Source organism: Oryza glaberrima, chromosome 1 (genome assembly GCF_000147395.1).
Source record: "Oryza glaberrima chromosome 1, OglaRS2, whole genome shotgun sequence".
NCBI classification, from domain to species: Eukaryota; Viridiplantae; Streptophyta; class Magnoliopsida; order Poales; family Poaceae; genus Oryza; species Oryza glaberrima.
Genome location: NC_068326.1, coordinates 1,668,828 through 1,683,337, shown reverse-complemented (window position 1 = coordinate 1,683,337; position 14,510 = coordinate 1,668,828). Strand labels below are relative to the sequence as shown.

Here is a 14,510-nt window from a genome sequence, read left to right as displayed (position 1 = left end):
AAGAGGACAGAATCGTGACAGGTGATTCCACCAGCCGATCTTGACCGTTGATCCGAACCAATGTCCGTTAATCAGAGTTACTTACCATCACGGCCTTTTTACTCCCTGCAAAAGTCAAAATCAGGAGAAACGGTTGGTCTAAAATTACTAACCTACTAACTTATCTTTCATCCCCTGGAAAATCTAGTCGTATTCTTCTTTTTTCGGGGAATTCCAGTCGTATTCAAACAGATATATAACACGCTATGTTAGGTGCAAATATTTTGCAGCTGAAGTCTTCAGAGTTGTTCATCCGTTTCTTTAAAATACCGAAGTTTAATTAGCACACGAGTAGTTTGCAAGTTGTAAGGTCTAAATTGATTTCCAGGTCGGTGCTCAGATAATTCCATCTAGTCACTACGACATGAGTGACCCATCACCAAGTTTTCACTTACCCCGGAGAAAAAGAAGGAATAGTCACTAGCGATTCATACGGCATGAATGACATAACGCTATCGACAATTGACCTGCACCACTAGTTTATTTACATCGCAATTAGAAGATTAAAACTGTCCTTATCTCCCTCCTCACAAGTCAGAGACGATGCTGACTTCCCCATTATTTCTGCTGATAAAAAAAAAGTCTAACAAATCGGAAAGACTGGTCAAGAAAAACAAGGCAATGGCAATAGCATTTCTCGGGCATTAGACCTTCCCCTCCCTTTCCAGCATTCTGCTGCTCTCCAATCCGGCCTCCATTGTGTAGCAGCTAGCTCCACGAGTGGCAAGATGCACTCGACCTTGTTGTGCTTGCCACTCTTGGCCTCCTTGTTCCTCCTGTGCCACCGCGCGCGCGCTGTGTGCGAGCCGGCGACATGCGGCAACCTCACCGTCAGGTACCCATTCTGGCTAGGCGGCCCCAACCCCAACCAGTCGTCGCCGTCGTCAGCTGCGGCCTCCTGTGGCCACCCGGCCTTCGAGGTGTGGTGTAGCCCCGACGGCGTGGCGTCGTTGAGGGGCTCGCAAATCCTCGTCCTCAGCATCGACTACACCAGCAGCTCATTCGTCGCGGCACACAAAAGGGTCGCCGACGGCGGCGACGGCGTGTGCCGCACCGACTTCAACATATCGTCCAGCCTAGCCCTCAGCCCGTTCACGATCAGCAGCAGCAACCTGGCCATCTGCTTCCTCTACAGCTGCAACGGCACGGAGCCACCGGAGATCGACGGCCTTGTGAACGCCACCATCCCCAGCTGCAGTAAGCCTATCTACGCGTACCTCGGCGGGAGCTACGACCGTGACAAGCCACCGGCGATCCAAGCAGGGAACTGCACGTACTCGTACCTGCCGGTGCTGTGGCCGGAGCCGCCGGTGAACTTGACGGCGGGGACCAACTACAGCCCGCGGTTCAAGAAGGGGTTCGTGTTGGAGTGGCAGAAGAACGGGTTCGGCGACTGCGACGCCTGTAACGCGAGCGGCGGGCAGTGCCGGTACAACAACGATTCCGCGGCGGCGTTCGCGTGCCTCTGCTCCGACGGCAAGCTGCGCCGCTCGACATGCGCCGGTGAGTACACACACTTGCCTATCGCCCAATCTGACGCATGTGTTAGCTAGTTGAAGATTTTGGCTCGGTGTACGGTTAAGTGAACGGCCAAATTGGCGCGTTGCGATCCATAGCCAAATACTTCCAAGGTTGCAATCTCCCGTAGGTCCCATGCGGATTTGGAGTTGAATTACTGGCCCACGCCAATGTCCTTGGATTTTACTCAACCTCTCGCTCGCTCGCGGTCTCGGGTAGTTACATGGGCGGCTGGCTAGTCAGCTGCAGAGATGGTGGTAAATTTTGGGAGGGTTTGCCTCGGTGGTGACGTTGACGACGACTTATCAAGCAGGCTGCAGGCAGGAGTTGACATGGGCGGCTAGTCACTGGTTCTTCCATTGACCACCCAGCGTGATTGATTCTTGGGTAAACGCATGAATTCCGTCCTTTCCTTTGTCTCTGTCTCCCAACTTCCCAGGGCAGAGATCCTTCTGATCCTTCTGCTTCCCCCTCTTCTTTTTCCCCCGAAAATTCACCATTCTCATTAGTGAACTGGTTCATTATTAGGACAAATAAGACGTTAGCAGTAGTTGCCTGAAGCTTCGAGTGTGTTGAGCTGGCCCATAAACTAATTGCTCACAGTAGGTGACAATGAGCAAGTGGCATTTTGCGTATAAGTACCAAAATAGGGGGGACAGATGGGCACGGGCTAAATTTGGCATCGTGCACGGCGCACCAGCCGCTACCAGGGGCTTTTCTTTGAACTGATAAGGCTAACGGGATAAGTTGCGCTTTATATCTTTCGAAAGCGGTCAATCGGAGTTGTTAGGAAGTGGCGGGCCAGGAATTTTTGGAGCCTAAAGACTCGAATATTAGGGAAAAATCTAATATCAAATAATTAGCATGGGTAAGGCTTCGAATCCATATCGTCTAGCCCACTATCTTGTGGAGCTAGCCGGAAAATCTCTGGACGTTTCTCGAATTTTTGAAGCCCAACGTATACGCAGACATAATTAGAAATACAATGGAAAGCTCAACATATAGAGACATCATAATGGTGCGATCTATTGGCTTCTTAACCTTAGTTACTACTCCCTCCGGTACAAATATCTTAATGTTTTAACCTTTGTAAATGGTGATTGCTAATTGTTAATGCTTTTATCTTAGCATGTTATATTGGACCGCTTTGCCCTACATGATTGGAAGTAAAAACCAAGTAAAAAAAGCTAGGGAATTGGACCTTTAGCTCGCACCGATACAGGTGATTGATTCAAACCAACGGCAGTAGTGTAGTGATTACCATGAGTACAATATATATATTTAATATGGTAAAATTGTAAATTGATACTATAATAAATCACTTCTTAGTATGTGAGATCATGTTTAAAACGTCGATAATTTTGAAACTGGAAGGAGTACCCACTGCCCCTCTCAACTTTTAAATGCTACTATTTTCAAAAAGAACTTTAAAATGCAATAAACAAATATGAAAAATTGTTCCCTAAAAAAATATATGAAAATTCAAAACAGGAAATGCGGTAGTGCTAGAGATATGAAATTATGAGCTTTAATCAGTGTAGTTTGTATTGACATTTTAATACAATGGGGAATGAAAGCTTATATAAAAATAAAAAATATATAGAAAATGCAAAACAATATACTACCTTGGTGCCCCCATTAACGATAGTACTAGAGATTGCCACCACTAAGCTAATTCCGGTCTATGAGTCTATCCAAGTGCTTTTACATAAAAGAGCATTGTGAGCTTTGCTGATAATGACATAGATTTCGGCAAAATATGGTACCAAATGCTAATGCCTTTCCTGCAAAGATTCTGATTCTAGGAGTTGATAGATACCTACATAATTTTTAGGCTTACTTTTTTTTCAAAATTACTTTCCAAATTGTTGAAATGAATTTTGTGCTCTACGCTCCTAAAATATATTTTCTCAAAAAAATATTCTATTGTATTGCACACTTATTTTAAGTTCATTTATTAAATATTTAATTTATACCTACAATTAAGTAGATAATCTGTACAACAATCCACTTAATAATCCTTAGATTGTGTTTGAGAGATGAAATGAGAAAATTAAGAAGATACAACAAACAAGATGAGTCATTAGCTTATATGAATTGAGTATTAAGTGTTTTAAATTTGAAAATATATTAATATGATTTTTTAAAAGCAATTTTTCTATATTTTTTTAGCAGTTCGAAAAATTATGCGCGTGAAGAATGAGAGAGTTTTTTTTCCCCAGTTCGCTGCTGCAGAACGCAGCCTAAATACTCGTTGGTTCATAAAGTACTCTGTTTTTGTTTTGCTTAACTTACAACTCACAGCCGTACATGTAAGCGTTGACCAGCAAGAATTTTGACTAATATCTGTCTGAAATTATGTATGAAAGGCCGTTGCTACCTGGCAAGGTGCTTTGACAAAAAGGGACGAAATATGGAGGTACCGATAGTTGCGTGCAGTACTAGCTGCAACTAAAATTCCAAGTTATCCTAGAAGCTGACCATAGACTACCTAGAACTAAATTCCACGTTAGTGTTCGTCAATCCAAGAAATACTACTGTATAATTGCATGTTTGATGGGTGCTCAGCTTGCTGATTCGGGCATATGATGCCCCCGAGGTAGTATGAGCATAATATATACTAGTACAAGATACTAATTATACTCTATAGGAAAAATCACGGTATATTCTGCCTCACAAAATAATCACATACGTACACTTGTACGCATATGCGTTCACCAGATGGAAAAGTTGCCATGTCCCTCCTTGCAAAGAACGATCGATGCAGAGTGCGCAATCCGAAAGAACCAAGACGACCATGGTGGATTGGTGGTACAGTCACATCACGATGGTGGTTGCAGCTTATCCCAATTATCCGGGGGGGCCTCAAGAAATATCTAAGTCAAAATTAGCGGCCACGCTCCAATGCATTCTCACTATTCCCTTACCATTATATTCACCTCACAATTCCAATCTCCAATTCGCCCCATTGCTGCAATCTTCCAAATCTTCTCTTGGTTTCCCACGCATCCTCCTGCCATGTTCATGTTCTTGGCACCTTCCATCTGGGTGGCCTGTTCGTTGCCTCTCATACTCTCAGCAGCAGCAGCAGATGCACAGGGAGGAGGAGAAGGCTGCAAGGCCGGGAGATGCGGCAACGTGAGCATCTTGCAGCCATTCGGGCTCGTCACGGAGCAGGACGAGGAGACGAGCTGTCGATGGTTCGGCTTCCAGGTCACCTGCAACGACAGCATTCCTTACCTCGGTTACCCTCGGAAGAACCGGCAGTTCAAGTTCCAGATCATCGACATCTTCTACAGCAACAGCTCCTTGCTTGTCACCGATGTCCAAAAGATGGACGACTTCGACAACCCCAGTGGCTGCCATGTCCCGAGGTCCAACACCTCCTCCAAGCTCGGTTTGCCATTCTCGATCAGCCCCGTCAATAAGAAACTCGTCTTCTACAACTGCACTGAGCCTCCGACGGCGGGGGAGCGGCGTGTCCTGGGTCTCGTCGGGACGAAATGCCGCAACAACACTTATGCTCGCCTCGAGGAGCGTTACAACGAGCCTGTACGCTTTCTGGAGGGCTGCGACGCTGTGATCGTGCCGGTGAGGGGCAGATATGGCGACGCAAACGCGAGCAACTACGAGCAGCTCATCAGTGATGGTTTCCTCTTGACATGGCAGCCGCCGCAGCAGCAGTCTGGTAAGTTCACTCGTGAGCTTATCCATTTGGTCTAGCAGTAGTTAGCGGTATGGGAGGAATTAGCAGCGCATGCGTTTATAGGTTTTTGGTTAGAGAGAAGATGGATATATTAACACGCTTTACTGAATAATAACTACAACTAGATTTCTTGGTATACTCCCTGGGTTCAGACAGTAGTCTGTTTTTTTTTTGTTTTAGTTACATCCGTACAGGTAAGCGTTGACCGGCTGGAAAGTTGACTAGTCTCAGCTTGGTGCCTACCGGTTTACAGTAGGTGTGTAGCAAAGGGCGTCGGCACCTGCCAAGGTGTTAGACAAAAGGGAAAAAACAATGGTGGACTAGATGCTCGATAGCAGCGTGCACTAGCTGGAATAGGAACCAATACGACTATACGACGATGAGGCCAGACAGACAAACTGGTCCAGTCACATGTCACGGCAGCTTGGTAGTAGCTTACACAATTTTTTCCAGCCATAGGCACCCCGAAAACTCGCACGCGTGGACGACGATCGTTCGCGTATCCGCGGTCAAACATTTCGTCTCCTCATCGACATGTTCCGGAATCGTTCAACCATATTATCCCTTCCATCCTCCCACAAACCAGTCAGGCCATCACCAATTCAGAAATCCCCCTATTTTCCCCTTCTGTGTCGATGGCCCCGAGCTTCTTCTTCGCCTTGGTCGTCGTCTCGGCTTGGTGGACAGCGTTCATGCTCGCCGTGGCGGCGAGGGAAGCTGAGGAGAGAGGAAGCGGCTGCCCGGCCAAATGCGGCAACCTGAATATCTCCTCGCCGTTCTGGATCACCCAAAGCCAGATGGATAGGCCGTGTGGTTCTCTGGATTTCCAGGTCGACTGCAACCAATCCACCGGTGTCGGGACTCTTCGGACCTCTTCAATTTTCGGGTTTCAGATCATCAACATATCTTACGGGGAACGTACTCTGCTCGCCTTAGACCGTCGCAAGCTGGATGACCTGACAAGCTTGAACCGCTGCCAAATCCCGAGCTGGAACACCTCCGCCAAGCTAGCCGTCCCGTTTAGGATCAGCTCTGCTGCCAATCTCGACCTCGTCTTCTACAACTGCACCAAGGCGCCGCCGGCGGAGCGGCATGAACAACTGGGGCTCGTGGAGACGAGATGCCGTAACAACTCGTTTGCTCGCCTAGGAGAGCGTTACGACGACCGGAGCAACTACGACGCCTACTACTTGGAAGGCTGCAGAGCCACGTTCTTGCCGGCGCTGGAGCCGCCTGGTGGCAAGGCGAACGCCAGCAGGTATGAGGAGCTCGTGCGTGGAGGCTTCCTCATAACATGGGACCTGCCAGGTAAGTTCACCCTCCTGAAACTACTCTATTAGGATCAAGTTCGTATGGAAAATCCACTGTATATCCTGATACTTCCGATCTCCAAGCGAGTACTAGGAGAATACAGTTCTCGCTCATCAGCGTGTAGGACAGGGAATCTATCGGTTGGCTGATAAGGTCGTCATCTTGCCCAATCGTGGCGGCTGGGCAACAGGGATGAGCAAGAATTAAACTAAAATTAAAGTGATCAAAGCAGTGGACCATGACCGTCCTTTCGCATTCCATCTCACTCCGGTGCCATTCCTTCCAATCTTCGATCCTGTTCTGGTACATGACTGAGAAGACCATGCACATCTGTTGGAATTGGAACCGATACGGCAAGACGATGAGGCCGTAGACAGCCATTATCCAGTCAATTTTTTCGGCCACTACAGAGAATTCCCAAAGTTAAATGTGTCGTACTAGAAGAAGAAGTAGCAGTATTAATTCTCTCATGTCTTCCTCAATCCTCATCAACAACACATCACCAATTCATCCTCTTTGTTTTCGATGCCCTCTCCTTCCTTGTTCCTCTTGTTCGCCTGCCTCGCCTGGGCGAGTCAAGCAGCGAATACGGCGGCAGACAATCGTCCACAAGAAGGCTGCGCGGCCAGTACTGTATGTGGCAAGGTGACCATCTCGTCGCCGTTCGCCGTCGTGCCGGAGCAGGCAACGGAGAGCAAATGCGGCTGGCTTGGATTCCAGGTTATCTGCCGCAACGACACTCCATACCTCGGCTACTACAAGCTCGGTTATCGGATCCAGGTCCTCGACATCTTCTACGGCAACAATTCATTGCTCGTCTCTGACATCCACAAGCTCGGTGACTTCGATGTCTTCTCCGGCGTCAGCAAAGAATACCCCTGCCATGTTCCGACGAGCAACACCTCCTCCAAGGTCGCCCTCCCGTTCTCCATCAGCACCACCAATCTCAACCTCTTCCTGTACAATTGCAATAAGACGCTTGTGCCGCGGGACGGAGACGACGACCTCGTGGAGACGAGGTGCGGCAACAAGACGTTTGCTCGCGTAGGAGGGAATTACAGTGTTTCGGGCGATTACGCGGCGTTTTACATGGAAGGCTGCAACGCTACCGTCGTGCCGGTGATGGGCACGGACGCGGGGAGCTATGAGCAGCTCATCCGCGACGGCTTCCTCTTGACATGGCAAGGGCCGCCGTCATCTGGTAAGTTCGTTCGCGAAATTATCCATTTAATCATCACTTTCCGGAGGAGGAAATGCGTAAAATTTATGGTGTCAACTTTATCGAATCCGTTAATCAATCAGTGACTTGTTTATTGGTTGATAAGGCAGTCGTCATCGCTAATCCATCGACTTTGACCGGTCAAAACCGCTTCGCCACCGTCCTTTTGCCCCACGCCTCATATCCCATCCCTCTATCTCTCGTCCCCTTCTTCTCTCATATAATCCATTTCACCACTGCATTCCGTAGTTGATATGCGTGCCCAAGTCCACCAGATATGCCTCCGCTCATACTGCTACTGCTGGTAGCTTGCTTCCTCAAGTTGCCGGCACCGGCGAGCTCGTCGAACTCGTCTAGTCCTGGCTGCTTGCCCACGCCATGCGGCAACCTGACCATCTCCTACCCGTTCTGGCTGGAGGAGCCCGGCCGGCCGCCGTGCGGGTCGCCGCCGTTCCAGCTCAAGTGCAACGCCAGCGGCGCCTACCTCACGCACACCATCTACGAGGCGTATCGCGTTGTTGATATCTTCACCGGAAACAACACCGTCCATGTGGTGGACGAGAATCTCCCGCTCGCCACTGGCTGCCCGGCGCCGCCGTTCAACATCTCCGATGGCATCTGGCAGGCGCCGTTCGTCATCAGCGAAGCCAACGCAGAGCTGCGCTTCCTCTCGTGTAACAAGTCACTTCCGGCGGCGGCTGCTCCTCCCGGCTTCCACAGACTGCCTTGTGATGACCAAAACTCCTCCGTCCGGCTCGTCAGCGACCATTTACACGAGGATGGGATTCCACCGGGCTGTAACTTCACGGTTGTGCCGATCGTTCAGCGTCACAATGGGAGTATGGCCGGCTATATTGCCAACATGAGGAGTGGGTTTCTACTAGAGTGGGCGGTGGTTTCAGGGGATTGTCCCAAATGTCAAGTAAGCGGCGGGAATTGCACGTACAGCGACGACCTGGAGTTCGCCTGCAATTGCCCCGACGGGATGCACCCTGACAAGTGTAGAGAGTTCAGAAAATCGGAAGAGCACGGTAAATTTGTCCAGTCAATTATCAATTAGAATAAAAATTTTAACATAGTTCTGTGAACATGCAGCCTAGGCCATCCTAACCGATTCAATGCATCCAAAGTGTGTTCATCTAGTTGATAGTTTTCTTTATATATATAGAAAAGAATGACACATCATTTCGTTATACAGGAAGATTTCCATGCTACTGTGGCCTAATGTCCACTAGATAAACTCTTATTATAATAATGCGCGTGACATCTAGTTTTGCTATCGAGGAAAGAAATTAAACACGGCATTGTCACAGCAATGTTCATAAGAATATAAAATGCAAAGTGGATATTGATATTTTTGTTTTGAATTATGAGTGTTTGCTTCAAGTTCCTGCTGTTTTGGTTGTTAGTTCCTCATCAAACAATTATTTCACTGATGGGAACATTGGCATCTGGCAGCTTATGGAATCCTAGTCAAACGTGTTACGTGTAGTTTGAAGTATTCAACTACACTATCTGATAAAGATATCATACCAATATCAATGTTCCTATATTTTCTTCTGCTGATTGCTGACTGACGAAGAAATCCCTCATCTGATTGACAGCAAATACCCTTTAATTTTCTAATCCTTAATTAGTGTGTTCCAAACATGTGGAAAGCATAAATTGCATCTGTATTTCTGTTGAATTAGGCTGAAAAGTTGTATAAGCACTGTCCTTCGTTTCAACAGGGGGTTAGGGGAGCAATGATACCCTAACAATGTGATTATGAATGATCATTCTATTTGTTCATGGCATATTTGTGCAAGGTATTAAAAGTCTGTGTTCTTCTGCAGGTTCAAGAAGCAAGAGTCACATAATAAGAATAGGTGAGTATAATTCATTCTTGTTTCTTGGACTTCCCCAACCATTCAAAATGTAATTATGAAGATATGCTTCAGATCCTTGGTTCTCACATATTGATAGTGCTCTGTCTCTGTTATTGCAGCATGTGGATCAGGCGGCGGAATATTATTGATTGTATCTATATTCATTTTTGCTTGGCACAAACGCAAGAAGAGGAAACAAACCCGAGATTTGAAAGATCTCATGCATAGTTCATCTTCAATGCAATCATACAGCAAAGACCTTGAGTTGGGTGGTTCTCCCCATATCTTCACTTACGAGGAACTTGAAGAGGCTACTGCTGGATTTAGTGCCTCCAGGGAACTTGGTGATGGTGGTTTTGGAACTGTTTACAAAGGTAGGAGAATATGTTTGCACAACTCCCTTGTTGTCAATAGATTTCTCATCTAATCACTTCCTCATTAGCATGCCTAATTGCATGCGACAGAGGCTCCATTGAACTTTGTTCCATAATAGATAACTTCCCCTATTAACTTAGCAATTACAATTCTTCCTTTCTGCCATTCAGGAAAGCTCCGGGATGGGAGAGTAGTTGCAGTGAAGCGCCTTTACAAGAACAACTACAGACGAGTAGAGCAATTCCTAAATGAGGTAGACATCTTGTCCCGCCTACTGCACCAGAACCTTGTTATCCTATATGGCTGCACGTCTCGTTCTAGCCGTGACCTTCTCTTGGTCTATGAGTACATCCCAAATGGGACAGTTGCAGACCATCTACATGGACCTCGTGCAGGAGAACGAGGCCTCACATGGCCTGTAAGAATGACAATTGCGATAGAAACGGCTGAGGCACTGGCATACCTTCATGCAGTTGAAATCATACACCGTGATGTCAAGACCAACAACATATTGCTGGACAACAACTTCCATGTCAAAGTTGCGGACTTTGGACTATCGCGCCTGTTCCCGCTTGAAGTCACCCATGTATCAACTGTTCCACAGGGCACACCAGGGTATGTTGACCCAGTGTACCACCAGTGCTACAAGCTAACCGATAAGAGTGATGTGTATAGCTTTGGTGTTGTGTTGATAGAGCTAATTTCCTCAAAACCAGCTGTGGACATGTCCAGGAGCCACAGTGACATTAACTTGGCTAACATGGCTCTCAACAGAATTCAGAACCATGAAGTTGATCAGTTGGTTGATCCAGAGATCGGCTATGAGACTGACAGTGAAACAAAGAGGATGGTAGATCTGGTGGCCGAGCTGGCCTTTCAGTGCTTGCAGATGGACAGAGATAGCAGGCCACCAATTAAGGAGGTAGTGGAGGTCCTGAATTGTATCAAGAACGGGGAATGTCCAGCGGAAAAGATGAACAAGAATGCGTCTCCAAAGGAAGATTCGCATCTGCTGAAGGACAACCTACAGTATTCGCCTGACTCAGTAATCCATAGATTTCATAGCCAATCTACTAACCACTCGGTAGCATCAAACTCTAGCGGATGATGAGAAACTTTGTATTGATTCTGATGAAATAAGGATAACTAAGTTGTCCCCTCTTGGTTGATGGACTAATTAATACTACAAGTGTTTGAGTATGAGCTTGGCAGAAATTCAGACAATTGGTGAATGCGGTAGGAGAAATACAGGGTTCAAACAATCTCGTGTAATCTAGTGTCCAGGTTGTTCATGATTTCAGGTTAGCGAGTGAGTGTTATCAGGGAGAGCACATCCCATTGTTACCCTAACTAGAGGTTGCAATTTTGCAAGCATTCGTCCCCTTTTTCCTATGAACTACATGTACGAATTTGCAACAGAAACATTTGGAATTGCGGGCAAAGCGTACCCGGCTGCAAGAATGCAGTGGCAGACGCAACTGATTCTCGTCTGATCCCCCGGCGAGGCGCGGATCCAAATCTAACCTGCCGCGCCGCGCGCGGCGTCCACGCCGACGAGTCCGGGCCTCCGGGGACGCTCGACCGCGCACAGCCCGTGCTAAATTTCGCCTCCGTTTTGGGGTGGGGGATTCGCCGGCCGCCCGGTCTCCCCGGCGGCGAGTCGGCGCGTGCCCTAGGCCCGAGGCGTGGAGACGACGCGGCGGCGCTTTGAAGCGCTTGCTGTAATCCGTGGGCTGGATGGACTTACTTCTAGGCCCATTACAACGCCTTCGATTAAGTGGGCCAGGTGCTGTCAACATTATGGCCTTTTCACTGGGCCGGCATATCATAGACGAAGTTGGCTAGATGTTAGTTAGACTTTCAATTCAAGTCTAAAACTTTCTTCTCAAAATCACAAAATTTTTAACTGAAGATCTAGAACTCTACCTCAAGATTACGAAAACTTTCAATTCAAATATAAAAGTTCCCAATTCAAAATTACAAAAACTTTTAGCTATATACTCAAATCCTCTCTTCTCCTTCGACATCAACTATCACCACCATAGGCACAATGACATCGTGTATGCCGTGCCACTGGCCACTGCTCCTGCTCTAGAAAGGTCAGCATGAGCCCAATGCGGTGCGCGGTGGTTGGAGCAACAATAACAGAGAGGCGGAGTCCCTGCAACGGGAATATCTCCCGACTATTGATACCGGAGCTTCGACGGAGCTAAGGGTAGCGCTGCATGAGTAAAAAAGAAGATTTAAGGGAGGGATGGAGGGTGGTCAGGGACAAGGATGGGTGACGGCTAGCCACTTCGTCGACGTTGAACGGGAATGGGAGAAGAGGTATTGGTGGGCCTTAATTACAGGATAAAGTTTTCACTATTTCGCTAACTTGCGAGCTTGCTTTTTTCGATTTTGTTCACGTATAGTGGACTATGATATTGTACAATTATCTCTATCTCTAGATATCAGTGATTTTATCCATGTAGATAATGATAATAGTACTAAGCACATCTTCCATGGTCCCCACTTCAACATTATCAGACAAGTTCTTTCATTAAGACGACACACCATTCCCATGTCACATGGGAACAAAGTCACAGAGCGACTTGCTCGAATGAACGCGTCAAATCACCCCATCACCCCCCAACGCATAAATCGATGCTTTTGTTTCGTCCAAATCTCACTGGGATCCGAAGATGACATGCATACACTGGTGTGATAAGCAGAGGGGGAGACTCCCCCGATGATTCGAACAGTATCGCACCAAATTTCGCGCGTCTTTTAGCGCCCGGGCAGTTAGCGCCTGACGGTGATGCTGATGCGACGTACTCTCCCGCGCATTTTTCTTTCTTTCTTTTTGGACGCTGGATCAGCAGACAACTCCCGCGTCTTCCTCTCGTAGCCTCCATATGGCAGCCTGCTGCGTATTGCGGCTCTCACAAGCCACTCCTAAACTATGAAATCGTCACGTAGAATACAGTATATTTCATGGCTGATTTTACAGATTTCACCTTGGCATAAGAAAGGTGTCTAAGAAAGTGTGATAACATTATTCCTGAAGTTGAGGTCTAGCACGAACAGATGACATAGGAATAATAAAAGAATTCCATATGGCAAATTTTAAAGACGGTAAAGCACAATTCGAGGATTAGCTCCAGAATCCCAGATCATCTCCAAGTGAGCAACAGTATCTCAGGGCTACCAACCAGCTGAAAAATTAAGTGAGAGAGAATACCAGTACTACTAGCTAGCTGCTAGGAGTAGTATATAACTGTACTGTCCTAGCTGAGATCGGCAGCAGGAGCGACCTGGAGGCTGGAGGATAGATGGCCAGGACGACGCTCTACAGGCCAAGGGTGAAGAGCTTCTGGGTGCTCGTGCGCCGCCTTCTCTGCTGCCGCCGCAAGAGTTACAGGCCGGATTATGCGGCTGCCGGGGAGGAGGACGACGGCGAGAAGAGCAGCCTCCTCTTGACCAGCAGAAGCTCTTTGGAGGAGCTCCTGGTGTCGGACGACGCCGACGACGATGGCGCCATCGACGACGCCGCCGTGACCTGCCGGAACGCGTCGCTGTGCGCCAAGAAAGATGGTCAGGCGCCGGTGGTCGTGCTACCACCACCGGGGCTGCATCACCCAGTGATGGCTCGGCCGGCGCACGGCATGGTGACGACGTCGTCGGGCGGCGGCCGTGATGGTGCGGCCGTGCAGTGCCGGCGGCGGTTCATGTTCGGCGGGCTCCGGCGGCGGCTGATGATGAGGAGACCGTGGCGGCCGGTGCTCGTCGCCATCCCGGAGTGAGCATGGACAAACCAGAAATGACATTCCGGTAAAATCCGTTGGAATTGAATCGATCGATTGCAGTATGCATATACTCTAGTGTAGCTTTGCGTGTTGCTCGGTTTCTTTCTTTGTTCGTTGCTTGCTGCAGTATGTGACTATACTAGCTATTGATGCTTCTATCACTGTTCTGTAATCATCAACGATGTCGGTGCATAACAGCATACTTGAACATGTCCAGTGTCTTTGCTGTGAAGCAAAATTGCAACCCTGCTACTCTGTTTTTCACTTATCGTTGAAATTATGAAAGCATCTCTAGAAATAAATCTAAAAAATATTTTTTTTAAAAAAAATCTACGGATAGTTTTAAAGTAAAAGGAAGCTAAATTTTAAAATTTTTCGCGGCACAGATTCGTAGAAAAAGGAAACGAAGTACAGTGAAGCGATCTGCTGCTCGGTCTTTGACAAATCCAATTGATCATTGGGAGCTTTTGATACTCTCGAGATATTCTTAGATTGAATTTAAAATTTTCAAAATGATGTGACGTAGCACCTTGGCACCTTGGCAATGTGCTATACAACCAAAAGCTATGCTGGCTAGCTTTGCTTTTAGCACGAGAACTGCCAAGGATGGCAGGAAATCTGGGTCATGTCTGTTTGGATTTGCCTGCATGCTCCAGCTGCTTTCGGCTGGACCTTGACTGAGCTAT

At 47.6% G+C, this 14,510-nt stretch overlaps 2 protein-coding genes across 6 annotated transcripts; both read left to right on the top strand.

The window, feature by feature from the left end:
- Positions 1-587: 587 nt before the first annotated feature.
- On the top strand, positions 588-11,236 carry LOC127770830 (LEAF RUST 10 DISEASE-RESISTANCE LOCUS RECEPTOR-LIKE PROTEIN KINASE-like 1.2). 5 transcript variants are annotated; one of them, XM_052296623.1, is made up of 4 exons: positions 588-1,542; positions 9,629-9,661; positions 9,781-10,035; positions 10,207-11,236. In XM_052296623.1, exons 1-4 carry the CDS (start codon positions 768-770, stop codon positions 11,142-11,144), a joined length of 2,001 nt encoding a protein of 666 aa, XP_052152583.1. In that variant the 5' UTR covers positions 588-767; the 3' UTR covers positions 11,145-11,236. The 5 variants fall into 5 exon arrangements, with proteins under 5 accessions (XP_052152583.1, XP_052152578.1, XP_052152598.1 ...); XM_052296618.1 differs by lacking the exon at positions 588-1,542 and adding an exon at positions 4,106-5,245; XM_052296638.1 differs by lacking the exon at positions 588-1,542 and adding an exon at positions 5,300-6,571.
- A 1,804-nt stretch (positions 11,237-13,040) lies between these two features.
- On the top strand, positions 13,041-14,097 carry LOC127756422 (uncharacterized). Its single transcript, XM_052281757.1, has one exon. It carries the CDS (start codon positions 13,351-13,353, stop codon positions 13,819-13,821), a length of 471 nt encoding a protein of 156 aa, XP_052137717.1. The 5' UTR covers positions 13,041-13,350; the 3' UTR covers positions 13,822-14,097.
- The last annotated feature ends 413 nt before the right edge of the window (positions 14,098-14,510 follow it).